The sequence below is a fragment of the Camellia sinensis genome, chromosome 8 (genome assembly GCF_055761805.1).
Source record: "Camellia sinensis isolate YWXY chromosome 8, ASM5576180v1, whole genome shotgun sequence".
Classification (NCBI taxonomy): domain Eukaryota; kingdom Viridiplantae; phylum Streptophyta; class Magnoliopsida; order Ericales; family Theaceae; genus Camellia; species Camellia sinensis.
This window is the reverse complement of record NC_138968.1, coordinates 164,956,892-164,981,292: the sequence shown is the minus strand read 5'-3', so window position 1 is coordinate 164,981,292 and position 24,401 is coordinate 164,956,892. Positions and strand designations below refer to the sequence as shown.

Below are 24,401 nucleotides of genomic sequence, written 5' to 3'. Positions count from 1 at the left end.
GGAGCAGCATCTCTCTCACGAGGCCCGAGAGGTATTTACCTTATCTTCTGTATTTTACATTTCGCACCTTTGCCATGCTTGAACACGCAGTTTAGCTTATGACATAGTACTTTGCTTGCATTTTGAACATGTAGTTTCAACACTTGAATTTCTGAACACTCGGCTTACTAATTAATTGCGAACACACAGCCCACATTAGAACACACGGCTCAAACACTGATTTCTCGAACACACAGCCCGAATTCGAAAGTGAACACACAGCCCACACTTTAAATTTTCTGAACACGCAGCCCAGATTAGATAGTGAACACGCAGCCCACAAGTTAACTGAAAGTTGAACACGCAGCCCAAATTTCGAATTTTCTGAACACGCAGCCCAGGTAGATAGTGAACACGCAGCCCACAATTTAACTGAAAGTTGAACACGCAGCCCAAACTTCAAATTTTCTGAACACGCAGCCCAGGTAGATAGTGAACACGCAGCCCACAACTTTACTGAAAGTTGAACACGCAGCCCAGGTAGATAGTGAACACGCAGCCCACAATTTAACTGAAAGTTGAACACGCAGCCCAAATTTCAAATTTTCTGAACACGCAGCCCAGGTAGATAGTGAACACGCAGCCCACAATTTTACTGAAAGTTGAACACGCAGCCCAAATTTCAAATTTTCTGAACACGCAGCCCAGGTAGATAGTGAACACGCAGCCCACAATTTTACTGAAAGTTGAACACGCAGCCCAAATTTCAAATTTTCTGAACACGCAACCCAGGTAGATAGTGAACACGCAGCCCACAATTTTAACTGAAAGTTGAACACGCAGCCCAAATTTCAAATTTTCTGAACACGCAGCCCAGGTAGATAGTGAACACGCAGCCCACAATTTTAACTGAAAGTTGAACACGCAGCCCAAATTTCAAATTTTCTGAACACGCAGCCCAGGTAGATAGTGAACACGCAGCCCACAATTTTAACTGAAAGTTGAACACGCAGCCCAAATTTCAAATTCTCTGAACACGCAGCCCAGGTAGATAGTGAACACGCAGCCCACAATTTTAACTGAAAGTTGAACACGCAGCCCAAATTTCAAATTCTCTGAACACGCAGCCCAGGTAGATTTTGCAAGTAGCTTATTTCACTTTATCGGCACATAGCCCATTTCATTCCATTGGCACACAGCCCTTTTTCATTTCATTGGCACACAGCCCATTTCATTTCATTATTGACACATGTATTCATTCTGAATGCAGGTTTGCTCCCGCAGTGTGCGGGGGTATGGTTCCACTGCCGCGAGGGATTGGTACGCTGAGCTCCCGGAGGGTGTCAGAGACTTGGTAGATTTGGCGGGGTTCGGCCCCTTCTATGTCGGGTTGTCACGTTGTCCTGCCAGGAGGACATTGATGGCAGCTTTGGTAGAGAGATGGTGGGACACCACCAATTCCTTTCATTTCTCTACTACCGGGGATATGACCATGACCCCTTTTGACTTCGCTGTATTGACCGGTTTAGATGTCGGAGGTTGGTCCATCCCCTACGATGAGGATATGGGCGAGTGGGAGGCCGCCTGGATGTATTTATTGGGGGCTCACCCACCTGTTGACAGGGTCTCTGGGAGAGTCAGATACACTTGGTTCTCCTCCCATTTCCGGCGGGCAGAGATGGTGCCTGAGACTCCCGAGGAGACGGAGCAGTATGCCCGTGGTTTCCTGATGTTCCTCTTCGGGACCACCCTGTTTGCCGACAGAGGGAACACCATTGGGCTATACCTGCTGAGCGCTCTGGTTGACCTATCACAGGTCAGTAGATATGATTGGGGTGGTGCCGGTCTGGCTACCCTTTACTTTTATATGAGCGCGACCTCCCGCGGGCGGGGTGATTTGCTTGGCGGCTACTGGAGAGCCTGGGAGGTACTTTCTGTCCCCTTGGTTTACATTTCTGCTTCTCATTACTTGTACATTGCACACACAGCGCACTTTTACAGTCTGTATTTTGCTCTCAGCATTTCGTACTTACATTCTGCATTGCTTTTCTCAGTTATGGGTCTATGTATACTTCCCATCATTAGCCCCAGAGCTGGAGGTGGTAGGGATTCCCGTGACCCCATATTCATTGATATTCGAGGGCCCGCACCGGCCGAGGCCTCGAGAGACCCTCCTTCGCCTGCGACAGTATTTCGACATGGTGCGACATTCAGAGGTACCTCAGAACTTTCAGTTCTTTTCATTTTCATCTTTGATTTGCTCTGTAAATTCTCGATTTCTGATTGGTTTATGCATTCATCATCCGCAGATTACATGGCAGCCCTGGGCGTCCCTGGGTGATGGTCTCCGACTTCAGTATACCGGAGCATCGGACATCTCCCAGTATAGGGTCCTGCTCGAAGGGCCGGTTGGCAGGGCATGGTTCCTGGGAGAGCGCTTTCTGCGCCAGGTATGGGGGTATCTTTCTCAGGATATTCCCGCAGTACCTCCAGCCAGTATGCGGACCGCTGACAAACTCTCTTACTCAGAGGTAGTCGGCGCCATGCTGGGTACTGATGCTTTACTATATATTGAGGAGGGGGACTACGCCACTTACCGTCACATATATTTGATGCCTCCATTGACTGAAGCTCGTATCCCGATGATGAGGCCTGCCGGTATGTCATCCTCGGGCCAGGCTCGGGCTCAGGCTGCAGATGCCCCTTCTACTAGCAGGGTCGGTACATCTAGAGGTGGGAGTAGACCGGTTCCTCCGGCTCCGTCTATTCATCCTCATCCCGGATGGCCAGATATGCCTACTGAGTTGATAGCGTGGCAGTACGGGGCTAGCTTTCCGACTCCGATTCCACTAGAGCCTCCGATGCCCAGTGATCGATACGCCATTGATCCGGACTCACCGCCGGTATGCTCCACTTGTTTTCATTCATCATTCAGATGTTTAGACACTTTTCTGTTCGCTGATGATTATGAGCTCATTTTTGCAGCCATCGCGAGGGTACATGGAGGAGGTGGTTGGACTGGTGGCCACACTCGAGGGCATGGTCCTGCGGAGGGAGGCACAGTTGTCTGTCGCGGGCATCCAGGTATCCTTCAGTTTTCTGGCATTTATCATACTTCTGATGACATGCTGATTTCTACTGCATCGATAGACCATTTGTGTAGAGCACATCTGATACACACCCCACTTGTACACTGTATTTACATGCACCCACTTCATGTAGCCTTTACTTGTATCTGCATCTGATGTATATATTTAGACTGATGTATTTGAATTGAACTCTTTTTTTTCAGATGCCTTCATGGTCCGGTCAGCCGCAGGCTAGGCCATCCGGGCCTCATTGGGGAGCTGGGCCATCTGGGCCTTTTCAGGGGGCGGGGTCATCTCGGCCTTCCCGAGGAGCTCGAGGGGGGCCTGTCCGCAGACGCAGGGCTCACGTTGTGGAGGTGGAGCCTGATGAGGAGGAGGAGGAGGAGGCCACAGATCGTCAGTTCGAGACGTCTGCCGGGGAGGAAGAGGAGGAGGCTGAGGGGGATCCTGAGGATGACAGCTCCGACTCAGATGGTGGTGTGGAGATTATCCCGCAGAAAAGGATGAGGCGTGCTTCTCGTTCCCGCTCCCGAGGACTTTGATGCTATTATTTCCTGCTTTATTTTTCTTTTTGCTAGTAGTTTGTAGCACTTTGCACATTGTTAGGCAGTTCTATTTTTTGTAAAACTTGTACCTTTGTTTGTTGTAAGACATGATGAAATGAAATAGCTTTTGAAAAGGTGTTTGTATTTTTAGCATCGTATCGCATCAATTTATTTTGCACAAAAATAAAATTGAATGGAAATGCGCATTGTGTAATCACCAAGTCAGGTAGTGAACCGACGCAACAAACTAAGCAACTCAACTTACTAAGATATAACAGAATCTTTAGCAAGTTTACAACTCGATAAGAAAAATGCAACAACGTTGACAACGCAAGACTTTAACAAAAATTGCTTAAACAGAGAGCAATGACTCAAAAACACAAAACACGTCCGCCCGACAAACAACTCGATAAGCAAAACAACAACTCGATAAACAAAACTCAACAACAACGAAGTGTACTTCTGACGATCTGGGCACCGGAACGCATCCGAAATGGAGGGAGATGAAGGCCTCTGACTTTCCCGTTGCATGGAAATACTTGGAACTCTCCCTCGAAGGATAAAACAGGGCCAGGGAGATACATTGCAGCATTGCCAACCATCCCTGGGAGCCGGCCGGCCGTTTTTGGTGGAGAGAGACAGCTGGCCGGCCATTTCTGAAAAAGTAAATGGCTGGCCGGCCAGAAAAAGTGGCTGGCCGGCCATTCAGTCCTGCAGCCACCAGATTTTTGACACGTGTCCCCGTGAATAGTGTTTTTCCTTCTATAAAAGCCTCAACTTCGGGAACATTCATTTCATCTTAGTTTTAGGCAAAGATGGAGGCGTTTCTCGCAGAAAATATCATATCTTGGATCTTTTCTTTAGATGGCTCGGAAAAGCTGAATTTCCGGGGTTTCGGCTTGAATGCACTATTCACGCTGAGCCGTACTTCGCTACATCTTCCTTTCCTCCATGCCGCGGCAAGGTTCTGGAATCCAGTGACGCACGTTTTTAGCTTTGGCGGCCAAGAGATGTGCCCCACTTTCGAAGATTTTCAGGTTTTGATGGAGTCTGAATGCTCTGAAGTAATCTTGCCGCAACTCCGTTTTGGTCACGCTCAGGCTTTAGGACGGATGTGTGGGCTCATGGCGCATGACACTCGGTCTCTGATCTGCAGTGGGGAACTGGACATCCTCGGTTTGGTCCATCGTTTTTCCGACGCCGGTGACCGCAGCAACCATTATTGGCAAGGTTTCCGACAACACGCCCTCTACTTGTGTATGTTGTCCCACTTTCTGCTCTCCTCGGGCTTCGGCGGGGCTAGCATTCGCTTGGTTGAAATCGCCCAAGGCTTGAGAGAAGGGAAGAGCTGTATTGCCATGACCTTGGCCGAGACACTGATGGGCTTAGATTCTGTCTATCGCCGGGAGGTGACTAGGTTTGCTGGGAGTCCACTGCTGCTGCAGGTAATGTTTCCCACCCGACCTCACATATATATTTGCTCACATCACTCGGCCCTCAGGCTCGGTTTTTTCTCACAAAACCCTTGTCTCACTTTTCTCTCATCGTACATCTCTCTGTTCTTTATTCTCTCATTTTCCATCCTTCCCCTAGGTATGGTTAATGGACAAGTTGCAGGTTGTGGACTCTTGCCCGGCCTATTCAGCTCGAGGCTACTTCTTTCGGCAGCGCCTAGTCAATGCTCTTGACGAAAGGTGGTGGTTCGATTGGATGTGCAATTTGTCCGCAGACGGCATTGCTTGGCGTTGTCCTTGGCTCAACCTCCCGGCAATGAGCTATAGTATGTCTCGCATGATTGGGATCCAATTGGTTGGTCTGACCCACTGCGTATTCTATTTTCCGTTCCGGTTCTTGCGTCAGTTTGGTCATGATCAGACCTGCCCACCGGAGGGGATTGAGTACCCAGCTGCTTTCCCGGTCCGGGGTGCACAGCTTGCCCGATATGCCACGGCATGGAGAACTAGAGAGCTCCTGGCCCCTGCTTCGACTTTTAGTTGCACTTTGTCCGATGAGTGCGCGGATTGGCTCAATGAGGAGGCACAAGTTGGGCCCAGCTTGGCATCAGATGTTCCGTCCAGCTCTGGGAGGGGGCGCAGAGATGCTTGATTCAACTATGCCCCAAATTTATTGCTTATTTAGTATTTTCAAGTTTTCTTTATGAATGTACTACAAAGCAACCTCGATTGTAATGCAAGAGCAGGAGAACTCAGTTTTGAAATCAATGAAATTGAAAGTTGCGGTACTGAAAATTTTCCGTTTAGGGTCCAAAAATGGTCTTAGTCGTAAAAAGATTGATTTGAACAAAGTCAACTTTTATTAAAACTTTTCAAAACTATTTTCGATGTGAATCAGAACTGGACACACCGGAGATCTGTCACTGAGATGCACAACCCCAGATCCCTGCAACTAGAAAGTTGCCCCTAGTCTGAAGAACAATGCGGCACTCCAAAGCAACGGAAAGTTGCCCCTAGTCTGAGTAACTTTGCACCGTCCCGGCAACGGAAAGTTGCCCCTAGTCTGAACAGCACTATACCGGAGATCACGATAAATGCTGATGGATAAAGATGACTGAGATGATCAAAATGGACAGAGTTGATCGGGGAAAAGTTTATGGCTGAACTTCGAGGTGAAGTTGCCTACGTATCCCAAAGATGGGAATCAAGCCTTACGTAGTTCAGGCTAAGGTTCACTCGAGTATTTTCACTCTCCTTTTGCGCTCTAACTTTTGCCAAGGCCGCCCTTTGCGGGTTTTCAACCTTGCGAGCTCAGTTTTTATATTTTCTATTTTTTTTGTGCTCTGAATTTTGCCTAGGTCGCCCTTTCGGGTTTTCGGCCTAGCGAGCCTCTCAAGGATAGTATTTCATCAACTTGTCCATATTGATCGGTTGTGAGAACTCCAAGCCATCTAGATCCATCAGAACCACAGCTCCACCTGACCAGATAGCTTTGATGATGTAAGGACCAGTCCAATTGGGTTTGAACTTGCCCCTTGGGTCGTGGATGGGAGCTCGGTTGTCTTTGAGCACCAAATCTCCTCTTTCAGATTCCTGGACTTAACCTTCTTGTTGAAAGCCCGGGCAATTCTTCGTTGATAACCTTGGACGTGGTACAGTGCTTTCAGTCTTCTTTCATCAAAGAGCATGAGTTCTTCGAATCTGCTTTGCTGCCAATCTGCTTCGGCTATCTGGCATTCAGCCAACACTCGTAACGATGGAACCTCAATCTCAATGGGTAGAACAGCCTCCATTCCATAGACCAATGAATATGGTGTTGCTCCAGTAGAAGTTCTGATTGACGTCCTGTAGCCCCACAGAGCAAATGGCAGCTTGTCTGGCCAATCTCGATAGGTTTCCACCATCTTCTGTAGTATATGCTTGATATTCTTGTTGGCGGCCTCAACCGCTCCATTGGTCTGCGGCCGATATGTGGATGACTTATGGAAAGCCACATTGTATTTCTCCAACAAGTCTATCACTTCTTTCTTGAAGTGGGAACCATTATCTGAAATTATCTCGTTTGGCACCCCGTAGCGACAGATGATGTTATTCCTGATGAACTTTGCGACGTGCGACGCCTTCAACACCGCGTATGATTGAGCCTCGACCCACTTTGTGAAATAATCTATCGCTACTAGGATAAACTCATGCCCGTTTGACCCCTTCGGGGTAACAGCTCCGATCACATCAATTCCCCAGACTGAAAAAGGCCATGGAGAAGTCATGTTGTACAGTTTTGACGGCGGGATGTTCATGCGATTCGCATGAATTTGACACTTGTGGCATCGCCGAACAAAGCTAATACAATCCTCCTCCATGGTTGACCAGTAGTAGCCCTGTCTGAGGATTTTTCTGGCCAGCATTACTCCATTTATGTGTGCACCGCACTCCCCCCCATGGATGGCTTCCATCAGGCGTCTTGACTCTTCAGCTTCTACACAGAGCTTATGCATTCCCAGATAACCCCTTTTGTACAGCTTTCCCCCGCAGATAACGAACTGAGTAGCCATTTTTCTAACAGCCCTCTTATCTTTGGCATTTGCCCCTAGTGGATATGTCTCCTTTTCCAAGAAGTTCCAGATGTCGTAATACCAGGGGTTACCGTCTTGAACCTCATCTATGGCGGAAATTGACTCGTATGCTGGCACGAACTTCTGATCAATAATGACTGGACGCATCCGGACTCCGGACGGAATGTCTATCATAGAAGATAGAGTTGCTAGTGAATCTGCAAACCTGTTGTTCTCTCTTACGAGGTGGGTGAAATTTAGCTTCTTAAACCGAGGAATTAGCAGATCCAAGGTTTGGTGGTAGATTATCATCCTTTCCTCCTTGACTTTCCAATCTCCTTTTGCCTGAGACACAACGAGGTTCGAGTCCCCAATGACGTCCACTCGTCTTGCCCCTAGTTCCAGGGCTGCTTTCAGGCCAGCAATACATGCTTCATACTCTGCTTCATTGTTGGAAACCTTGAACCGGAGCTTGAACGCTAAGGGGATACGGGAATCGTCAGGCACTATCAGCAACACCCCTATCCCATACCCATACTGGTTTGACGCTCCGTCAAAGTACATTGTCCAGGTTTCATCTTCGACGTGTAGAATAGCTTCATCTGGGAATAGATACTCAACCGCTTCATCCCCCTCAACCGGGTGGTCGGCAAGGAACTCCGCTACCGCTCTGCCTTTTACTGACTTGCGCGTTATATACTTCAAGTCAAATTCGGAGAGCAACAGCAGCCATCGAGCTAGCCTACCCGTAAGTGCTGGTTTCTCGAAGAGATATTTGATGGGATCCAAACGCGAAACCAACATTACAGAGTGGGCTAACAGGTAGTGCCGCAGCTTCCTGGTTGCCCATACCAAGGCCAAACAAGCCTTCTCCAGCGGTGTATAGCGGGTCTCGTAATCCAGCATCTTTTTGCTCAGATAGTATATGGCCCTTTCCACTTTGTCTTCTGACTCCTGCGCAAGCATGCAGCCCATGGTAGTCTCAGTTACTGAAAGATACAGTATCAACGGTCTCCCCAGCTCTGGCGGCGACAACACGGGTGGGTTCTGTAGATACTCTTTGATCTGCTCAAAAGCTGCTTGACATCGGCCGTCCCACTGGAATTTCTTTCCTTTCTTCAGGAGACCAAAAAGTGGTTCACAAGTCAAGGTTAATTTAGAAATAAACCGTCTTATGAATTGCACTTTACCCAGAAAGCCTCGCACCTCCTTTTCAGTCCTTGGTGGTGGCATTTCTAAGATGGCCTTGATTTTGGAAGGGTCGACCTCGATGCCCCTTTGTGTGATCAAAAACCCTAGCATCTTCCCGGCTGTAACACCAAACGTGCATTTCTGGGGATTCAGTCGCAGCCGAAACTCTTTGATCCTTTGAAAGAATTTTTGTAAGGCGGTGTAGTGGCCCTCTCTATCTTTGGACTTGACAATCATGTCGTCCACATACACCTCGACCTCTTTATGGATCATATCATGCAATATTGTAGTCGCTGCCCGTTGATACGTAGCTCCAGCATTTTTCAACCCGAATGGCATCACTCGATAACAATATGTCCCCCACGGGGTAGTGAACGCAGTCTTCTCTCGGTCTTCGGGTGCCATCACTATCTGATTATAGCCTGAGAAACCATCCATAAACGAAAGCAAGGCGTGTCCTGCCGTGAAATCCACCAATTCATCAATGTGTGGCAAGGGAAAGTCGTCCTTCGGACTGGCCCTATTCAAATCTCTGAAGTCTACACAGACCCGAATTCTGCCATCTTTCTTCGGCACCGGAACTATGTTGGCCAACCAAGTTGGATATTCAGATACCAGCAGGAACCCTGCGTCAATTTGCTTGGTGACCTCTTCCTTGATTTTGAGAGCCCAGTCCGGGCGAATCCTTCTGAGTTTCTGTTTGACAGGGCGGGCCTCAGGATCAAGAGGGATCCGGTGCTGTACAATCTCAGGATCGATTCCAGGCATGTCTTCGTAGGACCATGCGAAAACATCTTTGAAATCTTTTAATAAAGCGACTAAGCGCTCGCGCTCCTCTGAAGACAACGTGGACCCGATCTGGACCAGCCGCGGGTCCTTCTCAGTACCAACATTCACAGTAGTGATTTCATCCATTAAAGGTTTAACAAATCTTTCTTGCTCTTGATCAATTAATCGTTGCAAAACTGGGGGAATTTCTTCCTCGCTGTTTTCATCAAAATTTTGAAAATCCTGATTTAAGCAATAAATCAAAGGCACAGAAAAATACTCGGAAACCACATCCACATCATTCTCATTAAATACTTCCAAGCCGTCAGATTCCTCTGTTACAACAGACTCAAAAGAAAATGAAAAAGACGACCTAGACAGGACTGTGGCATCCGGGTCATCACCCCCAGGAATACCGGACTCAGACTCAGTCGAGCTGGAATCTGATTCCGACGCACAAGATTCGGTAGAATTAGATTCCGGCTCACTACCTGACCCGGAACTGCTAGATAAAAAGCCTTCTTCATATTGCCAGATGAGAGAAGGTGCGATAGATGCATCCAAGATCGGCGCTGGAAAGCCCGCAGCTATTTCATCTCCAATCACAGAAACCGAAGAGTTATCCCCCAAGCACTCTTGGCCGATCGGAGGATCTGATAGTAGACTCGCCAGTGCTACCCCCATTTCAAGCTCTGTGCTCTCAGGATCCACTGCTTCACATTGCTCAACCTCAGTTGGTGGGTCTGTCTGAGCTTCGGCAACATCATCCCCAGATAATTGTAAGTCGAAGAAGATTTCAAATCCAGGCACCCGCGTCCCCTCCGCGTTTAGCCATGGCTCCGGGAAGCCGCAGAATGGAAAATCTTCCCCCTCCCGGACGAAGCGTCCGTTTAGGGTACCCCAGATGGGCCTGTGCATTAAATCAAATGGCTTCCCGGCCTTCTTTGCTCTGGCCCTGCCGGCCATTTCCTTTCCTTTCCTCACCCAATCTTCCTTGGTGGGCAGATAACCCAGTCCAAAAGCGTGAGGGTTGTGTGGCACTTCGGCCAACACTGAGACGCCTTTCCGGCCGCTTCTCCCTAATCCCATCCCAGGGGTATGCTTTAGCTTGTTCATGAGGTATATGGATTGTGCACTAACATACATGCCCTCATTCGCAGCCATGACATTCTGCACCACTTGAGCCTCGGCCAAAGTGAACCCCGACAAAAACACATCCTCCGTGCCGTGCTCAATCTCCAAGACAGGTGTAGACACCTCCGGCGGCGGATGGATTGATGAATTTCCGAAAACTATCGCTACCCCTTTCCCGTGGGGGTACTTTAGCATCTGATGTAGAGTGGAAGAGACTGCTTTGACCTGGTGCAACCACGGTCGCCCCAAAAGTAGGTTAAAGGTTGCAGGAACGTCCAAGATATGAAATTCGATGCTGTGTTGTCCTGGACCAACCTTGGTTTGAATTTTAACAGTCCCCATCACCTCTCTGCTGGTATTATCGTATGCTCTGATCACTTGGGTGGTTGGGACAAAGTCCACGGGTTTCAAACCGATTGCATATGCCGTTCTGGTTGGGCAGACATTAATTGCAGACCCGGTATCAACAAGTACCACCGGTATCCACTTATCTCTACATTCCACAGAAATATAGAGAGGTTTATTATGGTTTGTGCCCTCAGGCGGTAGCTGCTTGTCCGAAAAGGTTAATGCCGGGGAACCTCCTCCCGGAAAAACCAACCCAACCAGCTGTTCAGGCGTGGTGTCTATGGAGAGTTTGGACTTGTCCATAGCAGATAGAACAGCTTCTCTGTGTACTCGTGATGCCATTAGCAGTCCCCAGATGGAGATGTCTGCTTGTATTTTCTTTAACTGTTTCAGCACAGCTTCATCTTCAATCTGCTTCTCCTTCTGTCTCTCCACTTCTCTATCCTTCCCGGATGCCTCGGGTTGGTCCAGATGTGGGGGCTTGAAGTACCGCCCACTTCTTGTCATATGGTCCACTTCATCAAGGTACCAAGTATCATCCGGCTGGTTATTCCCCCAGTCTTCATCCGTGTGGGCAAGACACAAGTCGTCATCTTCCCACCACATTCCACTGGCAGCCAACAGACACCTGTCTGGCTCCGGTCCACTCGCACTCTCAGTGCTTTCTGTCCATATACTCGCAGCATTGTCTGTCTTTGTGCACACAGCACTTTCAGTCCCCTCAGGGCCTTTAGCTTTTCTAATTCTCTCAGCCTCCTCAAACTTTTCTTGTTCTAGCTGCGTCAGTGCAGCTGTTTGTTCAACAGTTCCCACATCCATAATGCCCATATCCCGAGCGGAATTCTTAACACCGGCGCTCTCCGGCGGTACAACTTGATTTTCGGCCGTTCCGGCCACAACTGATATTTCTGCCCCTGCCGGGCTCTGTTCTGATTGGGCTTCCCCCACTGCATCCGGTTGATCTTCGAGCCATCCCGTGGCCTCCTCTGATCCCTCATAATCATACCAGTTAATCGACGCATCCCCCAGTTCCTGGTCCTCGAGAAATTGCAGGTTGGCAAAATCCTCCTCGACGGTTGTCAGATTATCTGCCCAAAACCCAGATCCATCCCCCCGGATCATGCATAGCTCTCCTGTCTCTGGCAATTCTACGCCCAGCCCAATTCGGCTCGTTGATAGGATGTGGTTGCTTGGATCATAGGCTCCCCCAACAAAATTCTGCCCAGTCTCAGATTCAACAATCTCATTCTCTCCCGAAATTTGCCCTGCCCTGTCTCCGATGGTCACCACCATTGGTTCTGGTTGGGTTTTGGAGATGTCCACCATGCACAAGAAATCAGTGCAATCGGGAAGGAGCACCTCCGGCTTGGGTAGGTGGGTGGGAGTAATATAGATGCTAGGATCGTAAGATGCGACCCCAGTCTGGATAAAGTTAATTCTTTTGGGAGGAGGAGCTTGGTTATGTGGTGGGAGAGGGTTGGTGGTGACATTGGGTTGATCGGGAGGTGCGATCACCTGTTTGTCAATAAGATCTTGGATCTCATGACGCAAACTGTAACAACGGTCGGTGTCATGACCGTGTTGTTGGTGATATGCACAGTATTTTGACGGGTCGTATGAGGGGGGGAGTGGATTCGGTAATGGCTTTGGTTCTAGGGGTTTTAAATGATTTTTTCTGATCAGTATTCCCAGAACTTTGGTCAGAGGCATATATAGTGGGGTAAAGGTTCTTTGGCCTCGTGGTTGGAATCGGCTGTTGGCTTGTGTGTTGCTTCCGGACACGCCGGAAAAGGGTGTGGCGGTCATGGGCCTTGGAGGGGGAGGGGGAGTGGTGGTGACCATACCAACTTCCGAGGCTCTCGTATTTGCAGCGCCGCTCGGGCCCGCATTGTTGTTACGGTTAAACGTCCTCCTCGGTTGTTCTCTATCATGGTCAAACAGACCTTGTTTCATTGCGTCTTCAATTTGCACCCCCATATCATGTAAATCTGCGAAAGTAGGAAAGGGGACTACAATCATTCTCAACATCAGTTTTGGGTGGAGATTGCGCACAATCATCCGGATTTGATCTTTGTCTGTGGGCCTTAAAGTCATTGTTGACGCCTTTGCCCTCCATCGGATCACAAAGTTCGAGAAAGATTCCTTGGGCTCTTGCCTCGTCGTTTCAAGATCACGGGTTGTGACCTCGATCTGAGTGTTGTATGAATACTGCGTGACAAAGGCCTCAGCCATTTCATCCCAATTCTTTTTCACTTCATCTTGTAGTCTTGCGTACCAGTGGGAGGCCACACCCGACAGGGTTCGGCCGAATAGTGAGAGCTTCTGTGGTCGTGTAAGGCCCATTGGCCGCAAGACATCCGCAAACAGTCGGATATGGACCATGGGGTCGCCGGTCCCGTCAAAACGGTCGATTTGTGGCATTTTGAACCTATCGGGGAGTGTTACGGCCTCCTCGGTATATCCATCTCCGATATCCGGCATAGCCTTGACCCCTTGGGACTTCTTAAAGAGCTTCTCCAGTTTGCTCAATTTCAGAGCTGTGTGATCAACCTCGACCTCGAATGGAGAGTCCGGGTGATTGGATGTATGGACCTTGGACAGTTGTGGTGGAAGCGGGGGCGGAGCCGGCCCCGTTGGAAGACTCGTGTCCTCTTGTAAAATTTGGACAGTTGGTACAGTATTCTGGGTATTCGGAGGAATATTCTGAACAACAGGTGCCTGCTCAGGTATTGGGGCTCCTGCCGGAGGAGGGATTTGTTGTGAAGCAGACGCTGTATTCTGTTGTTGCAGTCTGGCAATCAGCTCAGCCTGCTGGGCCATGACTGTGGCCTGCTGTTTGGAGAATTCCGCTTGACGGGCGGCATCATCGTGCATTTGCTTCATACTCTCCTGCATCTGGCGCATCAAAGCCTCCATCCCTGATGTATTCGGTTGATCCATCTGTCTAACCGGTATGTCTATTTCTACAGCAGTAATTGAGACCTCAGTCCTGTAGTCCTCTGATAAAGTAACCCACTGTTCTGACAACCTCTGTTCTGACGTACTGCGCCTTTTTGGCTTCCTTCTGGTAACAGGGGGTAGAGAACGGAACACTGGCTGTCCGTCGATTAGATCCTCAGATCGGTGGAGTCGACGACCTCGTGTCCAAGGTGCTTGGGGAATGCCTGTTGGGTTGGAAGCAATCGTGCTAAACTGACCTAGCAAAAGATAAATAAAACGAAAAGGAAATAAATAAACAGATAAACGGACAGCATAACAGCTTAAAATAAAATGCAAGACACACAGTCGGGCATAATCAACACACAGTCAATAAGCTGAAATACACACTGGCCTCGAACACTGATTATTATCCCTGTATCACTGTTCCTTAAAACAGAATCTGATATCCGCAGATAACTCGTTCTCAAATACTGGCTGATGCCCGCAGGCCTGATACCCATAATACTGAACGGATGCCCGCAGGCCTGATGCCGACAATACTGAACTGATGCCCGCAGGCCTGATACTGTCAATACTGAACCGTAGCCCGCAGGCTTGATACTCAAACTCATATACTGATCTGATGCCCGCAGGCCTGATACTGACAATTCTGAACTGAAGCCCGCAGGCTTGATGCCCAAACTCATATACTGATACATGCATTCCTGTAGAGACGCACTCTAAAGCACATAACAGATAAGTGAGAGCCAAAACACCCCTATGTTGGGGTAAGGTTTCCCTGTCCTATTGTGTCAGGAGCTAGGGTTTCACTATGCACGCAGCGGTTTCAAACAACCTATAAACGGGTAAGCAACCTGTCCTAATTTGGAATGGTCACTATGGATGCGAATATGCACTAGGTCGAATGGTCAAAGAGGGTGCCCCGGTAAAACCGGGGTTTGTGTTCCCATACTGGCAGAGCCCACAACCGGTCAGCCTTATGGTCATGCCTTGACAAGACAAGCCTCCAGCAAACCGTTCAGGAATAGCAGATGGCAAACACGGTGTCCTAGGCGCACCAATGCAAATGCAATGCAAAGAAACACACAAGTGTAGTCAAAAACAGATATCATGAGTTCGAGTCAAGTTCTCTAAATCCCCAGCAGAGTCGCCAGAAACTGTAACAAGCCCGCGGGGGACCTCGCTACAGCTCGGACTCGACTTTTCGTCAGTCACGGTTCTAAGTCTGAACCAAAGAGTCCAAATCCGGCAAATCGTTTTTGAGAAAACTGTTTTGTTTGAAAGAAGTGCCAAACATGGACTGCTTTGCCAGATACAGAGTCGCCACCTAAATATTTTATTTTGGGAAATTTAGGAAACCCTGACTCGGTGCCAAAAGGCCACGTGTCCGTTATCACCAAAGTTGCCTCGGCTCGGGAACTTGGGTACGATTGGGGAAGGTCACTTCGTGAGCACCCCCGCTCGCCCGGTCATAGACCGGCCTCTACTAACCATGATATCAATTTTTGAAGACATTGTGAGTTCTTATTCCGGTTTATTAGCCTAGGTTACTATGTGATGCGCACAGCATACAAGTATAGACTGGATCGCTTGAATTGGAACAAAACATTTTGTGTTTTTGAAAGAGGTTTTTGCTACCCACAGGTAGGCTTGAAACATTTGATGATTTACTCCAATTCAGATAACCCAACCTTCACCCACAGGCATTTAAGCAGTTATATCATATAAGCACATAGCCTCATGGCAATACTCACACGCATGCAAGGATGCTAAAGCATAAAGCTCACCGGGTACTCCAAGCCAAAAATAGAAACTTATTAGAAATCATGCATGAATCCTAAGTATACAGAAATGCCTAATGCAACACATGCAAAATGCAACTATAGCAGGCTCGGCTATTCTAAGATGATATATGAAATGTTACAACTACCATATATTCAACTTGGAATTGAAAGTACGATGCAGTTAGTATGATGCGCCGAGCCTAGTGCATGCAATACAGATGAATGATGCAAACATGCTGTCATACTATATGCTGATTTAAACATGCCCTAATCTAACCATCGTAAGCGGATAAATAAAAGGGAGAAAGACGTGGGGTTGGAAGACATACATCACACTCACCCACACTTATTACAGTTGTGCCCTCACTCGGAGGGTCCAAATAAATATACAGTCCAAATATTACAGTACCCAAATAAAAGAATATTACAGTCCAAAAATATTACAAAATTCTAATTAATTAAAGAATTAACTAAGAAAACAAGTAAAACTGGCATGCAAGCCAGGGACTGCCTTGCTTCTAGTGGATGATGCATGTCCGGATTGTCTTGCGCGGAAATCCACCGGAATGCCCCAATTAGCCTCTGTTTACACCTGTTCTTGAAATGCGTGCCAAGCCCCGAAAGGTTGCTGATTCTTCGTTTTGCTGCAACAGAGAGCAGGAAAGGGGCATAGCAATGTATCTGCACAGATGTATGCATATCTCGATCCTCGTGCCACCAATCACGCATACCGAGGCATGATGGCAGAGGAGTCAAAATGCACAACTCAATATAGGATGAATGCACATGAAACTACAGCTAAAACCTAACTCCATCATGGATAATCTGGAGTGTCGGTGACTGGGGAATTGAGACACATTCCGTTACTCGGAGTACGAAATGTACCTCGTTTCCCGTGCCCGGACTAACTCCTATTCCGGACACGATGCAATATGCATGATATGCATGAAATGCAACTAAGATACAATCCTAACATACTCAATGCTATGAAAATGAGATGCCTCGAAATGCGTGCACACGGGCACGCAAACCGATAAAATGCACGAATGCAATAAAAATGATATGCCTCGAAATGCGTGCACACAGGCACGCAAACCGAGAAAATGGCAGAATGCTATGAAAATGAAATGCCTCGAAGTGCGTGCACACGGGCACGCAAACCGAGAAAATGATATGTGTCTCGAAATGCGTGCACACGGGCACGCAAACCGAGGCGATGATATGTGTCTCGAAATGCGTGCACGTGGGCACGCAAACCGAGGCGATGATATGTGTCTCGAAATGCGTGCACGCGGGCACGCAAACCGAGGCAATGGTAAAATGTGATGAAATGACATGGAAATTACAAATGGGCTTATACCAACATAAGTGAGCCTCAGCCACACTCACATAGGATGCCTGCGGGTAAAAAAGGAGTGCCTTGAAATGCGTGCGCACGGGCACGCAAACCGAGGAGATGCAAAAGCGATGCGAATGACATGGAAAATGCAACATGGACTTATACTAACATGAGAGAGCCTCAGCCACACTCACATAAGATGCCGATGGCAGAAAATGAAGTGCCTTGAAATGCGTGCACACGGGCACGCAAACCGAGGCGGTGAATACGCAATGTAAATGACATGGAAAATGACAAATGGACTTATACTAACATGAGAGAGCCTCAGCCGCACTCATATGAGATGCCGATGGCAGAAAATGAGGTGCCTCGAAATGCGTGCACACGGGCACGCAAACCGAGGCGGTGCTAAAATGCGATGAAATATGGCAAAAATGATATGCAAGCATACTAATGGAATTTCAGCATTAAAATATGGGGGAAAACAGTCCCGAAATGAAGCGAAATGACATGAAATGCAAGGAAATGTCCCGAAATGCATCATTAGGCACCCGAAATGGCCTATAGCTATGCCAAACATGCACAATATGGACATGCAATGCAAAGACAGAAGCTAGACAGTCCCAAAAGATGCACTTTCACAGTTATAAACATGGCCAAACAGCAAGTATAGGTAGGGGAAAAATAGCATGCAAGAATAGGGGCCAAAAGAGGGGTAATGAAGCAAGTGGTATAAGAAAAACCCAAACTGAAAAATTTCCTTCTACAACACTGAAGATGGACCAAAAATATGAACATTTACAGTATATGGCAGACCTCAAATCAGTATACAAATATGCCAAAAATGTGATGCAAGACAAGGCTCAAAAGGTGCTATAACATGAAGTATATAACATAATAACCAAAAAGAAAAAAAGTGTGAATGAAACATGAAGTATAGGCCAAAATAAGGCCACTTTTAGTTCGGACCAAGGGCCAAAAACAGAAGCAAAGGGGGCTGCCAATTTATGCAAAAATGGGGCCAAATAGGGGATATAACTACAAGTGACACATGGAAGCACCAAACAATGTTGAGCCCTTCTCCAATGTTGAAGAGGGGCTCAAAATAAGCCTTATATCAGTTTATAACATGCTCAAAAACAGATTTCTCATGGGCCAAAAATAGCATGCAAAACTATGACATTCAAGAGGATCATTGAAGCAAGTATATTATGGAGGGCTCAAACAGAGTTGAGCCCTTAATGAGAAGTGAAGATGAGCTCAAAAGATGGCCCTTTTCAGTTAGGGCCGGAGCTTGAAACCAAAAAGAAGTGGGGCTTAGAAATAGATCAAGAAAAAGGTTCAAAAGGGTAAAAGTATTACTTACCCTTGAAGAATCAAACTTTTGTTGCTTCTTGGATGGATTTGCAGCTTCTTTAGCCTTCAAGAATCCTTCCTTGTTGCTGGAAATGAGATGGTGGTGGTAGAGCTTGGTGGTGTAGAAGGAATGATGGTTAGGGGCTTAGGGTTTTTTGAAGAATTGAGAAGGAAGAAGATGGAGTTGGCTATGGAAGCTTGAAGGAGAGTTTATCTAACCCTTGTAAGTGAGGCCACCAGCTGGTTAAAAGGGTTCAAAAGGGGGTGTAAAGGTGGGGGAGAAGGAGAGCAAAACTCCCCCACAAAATATCCCCCGGATACAGAAAATATCTGGGGGACATTGCCCCACAGCTGTAAAGTGCACAGTGCGAGGAACACGGCCGGCCTCTTACTTTTGCTGGAGGTGGCCGGCCGGCCACACCCCCTAGCCGGCCGGCTAGGGGTCAAAAGGGTCAATGTGATTTTCTGGCCGGCCAGCTACTGGGGAGGTACTCCTATGTGTGTACAACACAACCATGTGGTTAAAATTCCAAGAAAGTGGGTCCAAGGGGTTCAACATTGGCTCGGAAAGAGGGGGTCAAAAGGGTCAAGTTGAATTACTGGCCGGTCACCAACTTTTAATGGCCTCTCATGTGTGTAGATCACAGATATGTGGTTCAAAGTTCAAGAAAAAGAGTCCAAGGGGTTCAACATTAGCCCGGAAGAAAGGGGTCAAAAGGGTCAGGTGACCTTAATGGCCGGCCACCAACTTTTAGTGGCCTCTCAAGTGTGTAGATCACAGATATGTGGTTGAAAGTTGGCAACACTAGCTCCAAGGTATTCAACATTAGCCCGGAAGTTAGAAAAACGGGCGCCGGGAGGCTCCGGAGGAGAGATAACTGGCTGCTGCAACAATTGCTGGCCTCCCACCCTTCAGTGGCCTTCCCTGTGATAAAACAGAGGTACCTGCCAAAAGTGAACAAAAACCGTTGCAAAACGAATGTTCGGGAGCCAAAACACGCAGTTCGGGATCCCGAAAATGGGCTGTTAAACACCGAAAGTGGCGTTCGGCCACGAAGTGGGTTTCTCAGCCCCCAGTGTCCCTCAAAAGGGATGAAATAAGATGTATGCCAAAAATCAGAGCAATAGGAGATGGTTAAGCGGTCCCGAACCGAGGCACACAGCCTGACGGCTCCGAAAATCGGGAACCGGACTCCGAAATGGGCAAAATGGCCTACGGCCACCAAATGTAGCCTACGGACATTGAGAGATGGTCTACGGGACCTCTCCCTCCCCTCAGGAAAAGAAACAGAGAAAACCGAGTCTGGTTCGCAAACCGAGACAAGGTACAGAAGAGGGTTCGGAAGTCCGGAGGCGGGGCTCGCAGCCGCGACTCTGAGGCCTCTGAACAAGCACAACATGCAACATCACCAAGCACTTAATTGGTGAAGTCTGAGTCTTAAGGTCGGTCAAAAATGGGGTGTCTACACCAGCCTAAAATAGTCAAAAAAAGCCAAAAAGTCAATCCACTTCCCAAACGAACTAAGGAAACAATTTTTTTAATAACTTTTTGACTAAAATGTGAGGTAAAAAAACATAACGGTAATGCTACGCACATAGAGGACCAAACGCAGAACCAAACACACAAACTGTTCATCTGGACGACCGGCCAAATGGCTGGCCAGATGACTGGGTGGTTGACCACGGCTATCATATTGTCAACCATGGTTGTCATCTTGTCGACCACGACCAAAGCTTGTCGACCGCGGCTATCATCTTGTCGATCGAGGTTATCATCTTGTCATTCGATCGAGTACTTGGTCATCCGACCGGTCGTTCTGATGAACAGTTTCTATGTTCGATTTTGTGTTTGGTCTTATGTATGCATAGCATTATTGAAAAAATAAATATGTTTGAAAATGACCTTTTGACTTTTTACTTTAAAAAATTGTACAAAATAGAGTTAATGGGGAAAAAAAAAATTGCCTTCTTTATGAGTTAAATTTTTAAAACTTTTTAATACTTTTGTAACTTTTCAGCTAAAATTAACACTTTTAATTGTGGCTAAGAGTGTAAAAATGGCCCGCAACCCGTAGGCGGCCTAGGATAGGCCTGGCCCGGTTAGGCCAAGGCCGAAGCCCCAACCTGAGACCCTGGCCTGGGTCGTCATTTTGAAGCCCGACCCGGCTCATCGGTCCATTCAAGGCCCACTCAAAGCCCCGCCCGAGACCCGCCCCATCCGGGACCCAGTGTCATTTTTAGTGGAAAATAATAAAATTTTGGTGAAAAAAATAAAAAAACAAAAAAAAAATGTTCAGGCCTTCCCAAGCCCGAGCCTAGGCAAAGGTCCATTAGCCCCGCTTGAATACCCCTGAGCTTGGGCTTGGGCCTGGGCTTAATTTTCTAACCCGAATTTTGATAGGAGCCCGCAAGGCCCGACATAGGCTGGCACGAGCCCAAGCTCCCGAGCCAAATTTGCACCCGTAGCCGTAGCCGTAGCTGAATATTAGAGTATTATGTGTCATATTTTAAACAGATTTGTTTTGGGTAAGTTTTATACATATATATATATATATATACACACAATAATCTTTGACTCTTTTTTTTTGTAAGTATTTACATGATCTCCTAAACTATCAAAAATTATCATTTTGACTCCTTAAACTATACAAACATATAAATAGATCTTCTAAATTATTAAGAAGTATCGCTTTGCCCCCAAACTAGAAAAATATATAAATAAATTCACTAAACTATTGATGCATTTCACTTTGACCCCTTCTATTAGGAGGTTCAATTGATACATTTTTATAATTTAGGGAGTCTATTTGTACACTTTTATAGTTTAGGGTTAAAGTAATATTTTTAATAATTTAAGAAATTCATTTATACTCTTTTATAATTTAGGAAGTTAAAATGATATTTTTTTAATAATTTAAGGTTTAAGGGTCTTTGTGCACATAACTTCGTTTATTTACAATTCAATGTAAAAACACATATCATTATCAACAAAATATAATATAAAACAATGATCATACGACATTATTATTATTTTTCCTTATCTTATAAATAATTTATTTAGTTATTTAATTTTATTTTTTTAAGAACACATATCCTACAAAGCAAAAAACAAAAAAAAAAACCCTTATCTTACCCTTTTGATGCCCTCTTTTTTTAACCACTGGCCATTTGGTTGAGGTTTTTTTTTTTTTTTTTTTTTTTTTGTGGCCTGGACTACAAATTGAAATATTTTATTATATATATATATATATTGTTTTTAGTAAATTTTGTAAATATTTTCTATAAATATTTATTTTTTAGATACACTTTATCTACATATATTTAAAAAATATATTATTTGTGAATTTTTTAAAAAAAATTGGCCAAATACAAAGAATATTAAAACAAAAATTTAGTATATTTTCGTATTTTATTATATTCAATAATTTTTTTTAAAATTTTTGTACAAATTTTATACTTTTAATATATTGAAATTAAACGGATCTAAAAAGTTAAAAAATAAATTGATTAAAATATTTTTAAAAATCACTAAAAATGTAAAAATATAAATTGAAAATTTTAAAAAATATTTTTAAAAATTCCAAACGGTAACTACCATCATCCTTACCCTTCTCTAGATCCACATCACAAAATCCACACCCAAAAATGATCATGGGCATGATCAACATAAACATAACAATCACGCAAGGAGACACCATAACTCCACAACCATTAACCACAGATCTGCTTCACCTCTACTTGCGCCGCCGCCAGTATTCCCTGTCATGTTTTCTGGCTAGCTGGCTATTGAATACATATGTTTATTTATAAGTTAAATTACATTTATACCCCTGAAGTTTAGATTAATATGTATCACCCTTTGATGTTTAAGAAATTACACTAATCTCTTATCATTGTAATTATTTAGACAGAATTAACGTTGGTATTAAAAAGACATTGAATTCATACACTCTTTTTTTTCTTACTTTGTTTTATTTATTTTTTTTTATTTTTTTTTTCCTTTGCTTTACTTTTTTTAAAATTATAATATCCTCTATTTTTCTACTAGGAGTTGTTACCTTTTATATAAGTACAGAGGATTTGTGAAATAAGACTATTAACTACAGGAGTGGGAATATAATTTCCATAACGTCAGGGGGTGGAATGTAAGAGTGGTGCTATTAGCACCCCATGAATTATTTTGAACTCCTTATTTCTTTGGGCCCTTACTTATAAATTTTGAAACCCTCAAAAAAAATTTCTTCCCCCCAAATAATACCAAAATTATTCTTATGAAAACATTTCACCCGTTGAATGCACACTGATTAAGGCCGAATTGTACATCATTGAGGTCGTAAATTAGAATCTCTTAACTTCACTTGCTGGTCAAACTGTATACTTTATGTGTGTTGATTTATGTGTGTTTAACGTCAATCAGGTTGTACATAGTCGGAGCATAAAATAGGCAAAAAGACAGAATCTTGAGGAGTTGACTTTCTCGCACATGCATTGACTTTCCCCGCACGTGCATTGACTTTCTCGCACGTGCGTTGACTTTTTCTTGAAAAATGTGCCCGACGTTTTAAACCTATTTGGAAGAGATCAGGAGTATAAAAAGGAAAGGAAAATGTTGGAATAGGGTTCTGAACTTATTTTGACCTAAAAAGAGAGGTTAGGGTTTGAAAGGGAAAAGGAACTTGAAGCTTCAAGCATGTCTCCCATGGTGGTTTCTTCTCCCTCTACTTCCTTTCACTCCTCCATAAGTGGCTAGTCTCCTTTTCTAGGGTTTCGATGAAACCCTAACCATGTAATTAGTTTTTCTTTTTGTTTTTTGATTATGTAAAGGTTTGAACATTTGTATGGTGTTTTAGAAGTTTCTTTTATATAATTTTCATTATTTCTTTAAGTATTCGGCTTTCTATGATTGTTAAATGTCTTCTATACAAGAGTTTTCTATTTCTTTCACATTTAAGGTATGAGACGAATCATACCACGAGAGACGAGTCGTGTCACTATCTTAGTTTAGAGTGAACGATTCGTACTACTTGAGATGGTTCGTGCTCGTACATTGAATATGATGATCTTCTTGTTAAATGCTTTGAGTTTGTAGTTGCGAAGCATTAATCCGTTCAAACCATAGCATAATTGATTTCAATTGGAAACCCTTTTTACGTGACTAGTGATGGACACTTTACCCTAGGTTTTTCTCCAAATCAGTAAATCCAATTTCATTTATTATTGATAATTTAATTACTTAGTTTAGTTTATTTGTTATTAAATTAGGTTATGAACAATCAATCTTTTCATCAAAATTAATTTAGGAATTTAACAATTAAATTAGTTTAATTTCACAATTGTTCTTGTGGATCGATACCTAGACTTGCCATTATTCTAAAAGAATTTGGTGTAGTTTAGTGATCATTTTTGGTGTGTTCAACGACCCATCACACACCCCCACACCCCTACCCAAAAAAAATATCTCTTCCAAAAAACCTTAATAAAACCCACTAAGAAGAAGAAGAGCCAATGTGATTACTATCTTTGTTGCCTTATCCACCATTGTCACAGTTAGTATTCTCCCCCCTCTCTCTCTTTATGTATATATATACATAATTTCTTAATTTTCTTATAATAATTTCTTCTCTTGCTGGAAAAAGTTATAATAATTGGTTTGGTTGGTTTTGTTGGTAGATATTATAAAATTGTGAGTTTAACAGAGAACTACGCAGCAATATTATCAAAGCTACATGAAGAAGGAATAACTTTTGAACCTGATAATGGATTTGTTCCGATAACTTCTGCAAGTGTTAAAAATTTTGACCATTCAATGTGTTAAGAAGTTTCCATGTTCGGACTTGCATTTCCAAATATTACTTATTTGTTTCCGAACAAATAAGTAATGTTCGGGCCTATATTTCCGAACTTGATAAATGAAAACTTCTG

The 24,401-nt window shown here is 45.1% G+C and overlaps 1 protein-coding gene across 1 annotated transcript; it reads left to right on the top strand.

Annotated features, from left to right (window-relative positions):
• Positions 1–2,725: 2,725 nt before the first annotated feature.
• Positions 2,726–24,294, top strand: LOC145798248 (uncharacterized). The gene is made up of 4 exons (XM_082885756.1): positions 2,726–2,882; positions 2,965–3,063; positions 3,272–3,357; positions 24,150–24,294. The coding sequence occupies exons 1-4, from the start codon at positions 2,772–2,774 to the stop codon at positions 24,292–24,294; spliced, it is 441 nt and encodes a 146-aa protein (XP_082741882.1). The 5' UTR covers positions 2,726–2,771.
• The last annotated feature ends 107 nt before the right edge of the window (positions 24,295–24,401 follow it).

Coding starts and splice junctions, on each gene's coding strand:
- LOC145798248 (XM_082885756.1), top strand. CDS start 2,772: ATGCCTACTGAGTTGATAGCGTGGCAGTACGGGGCTAGCTTTCCGACT. Junction 2,883..2,964: donor TTGATCCGGACTCACCGCCG/GTATGCTCCACT, acceptor TCATTTTTGCAG/CCATCGCGAGGGTACATGGA. Junction 3,358..24,149: donor GGGCCTTTTCAGGGGGCGGG/GTCATCTCGGCC, acceptor TTTTGTTGGTAG/ATATTATAAAATTGTGAGTT.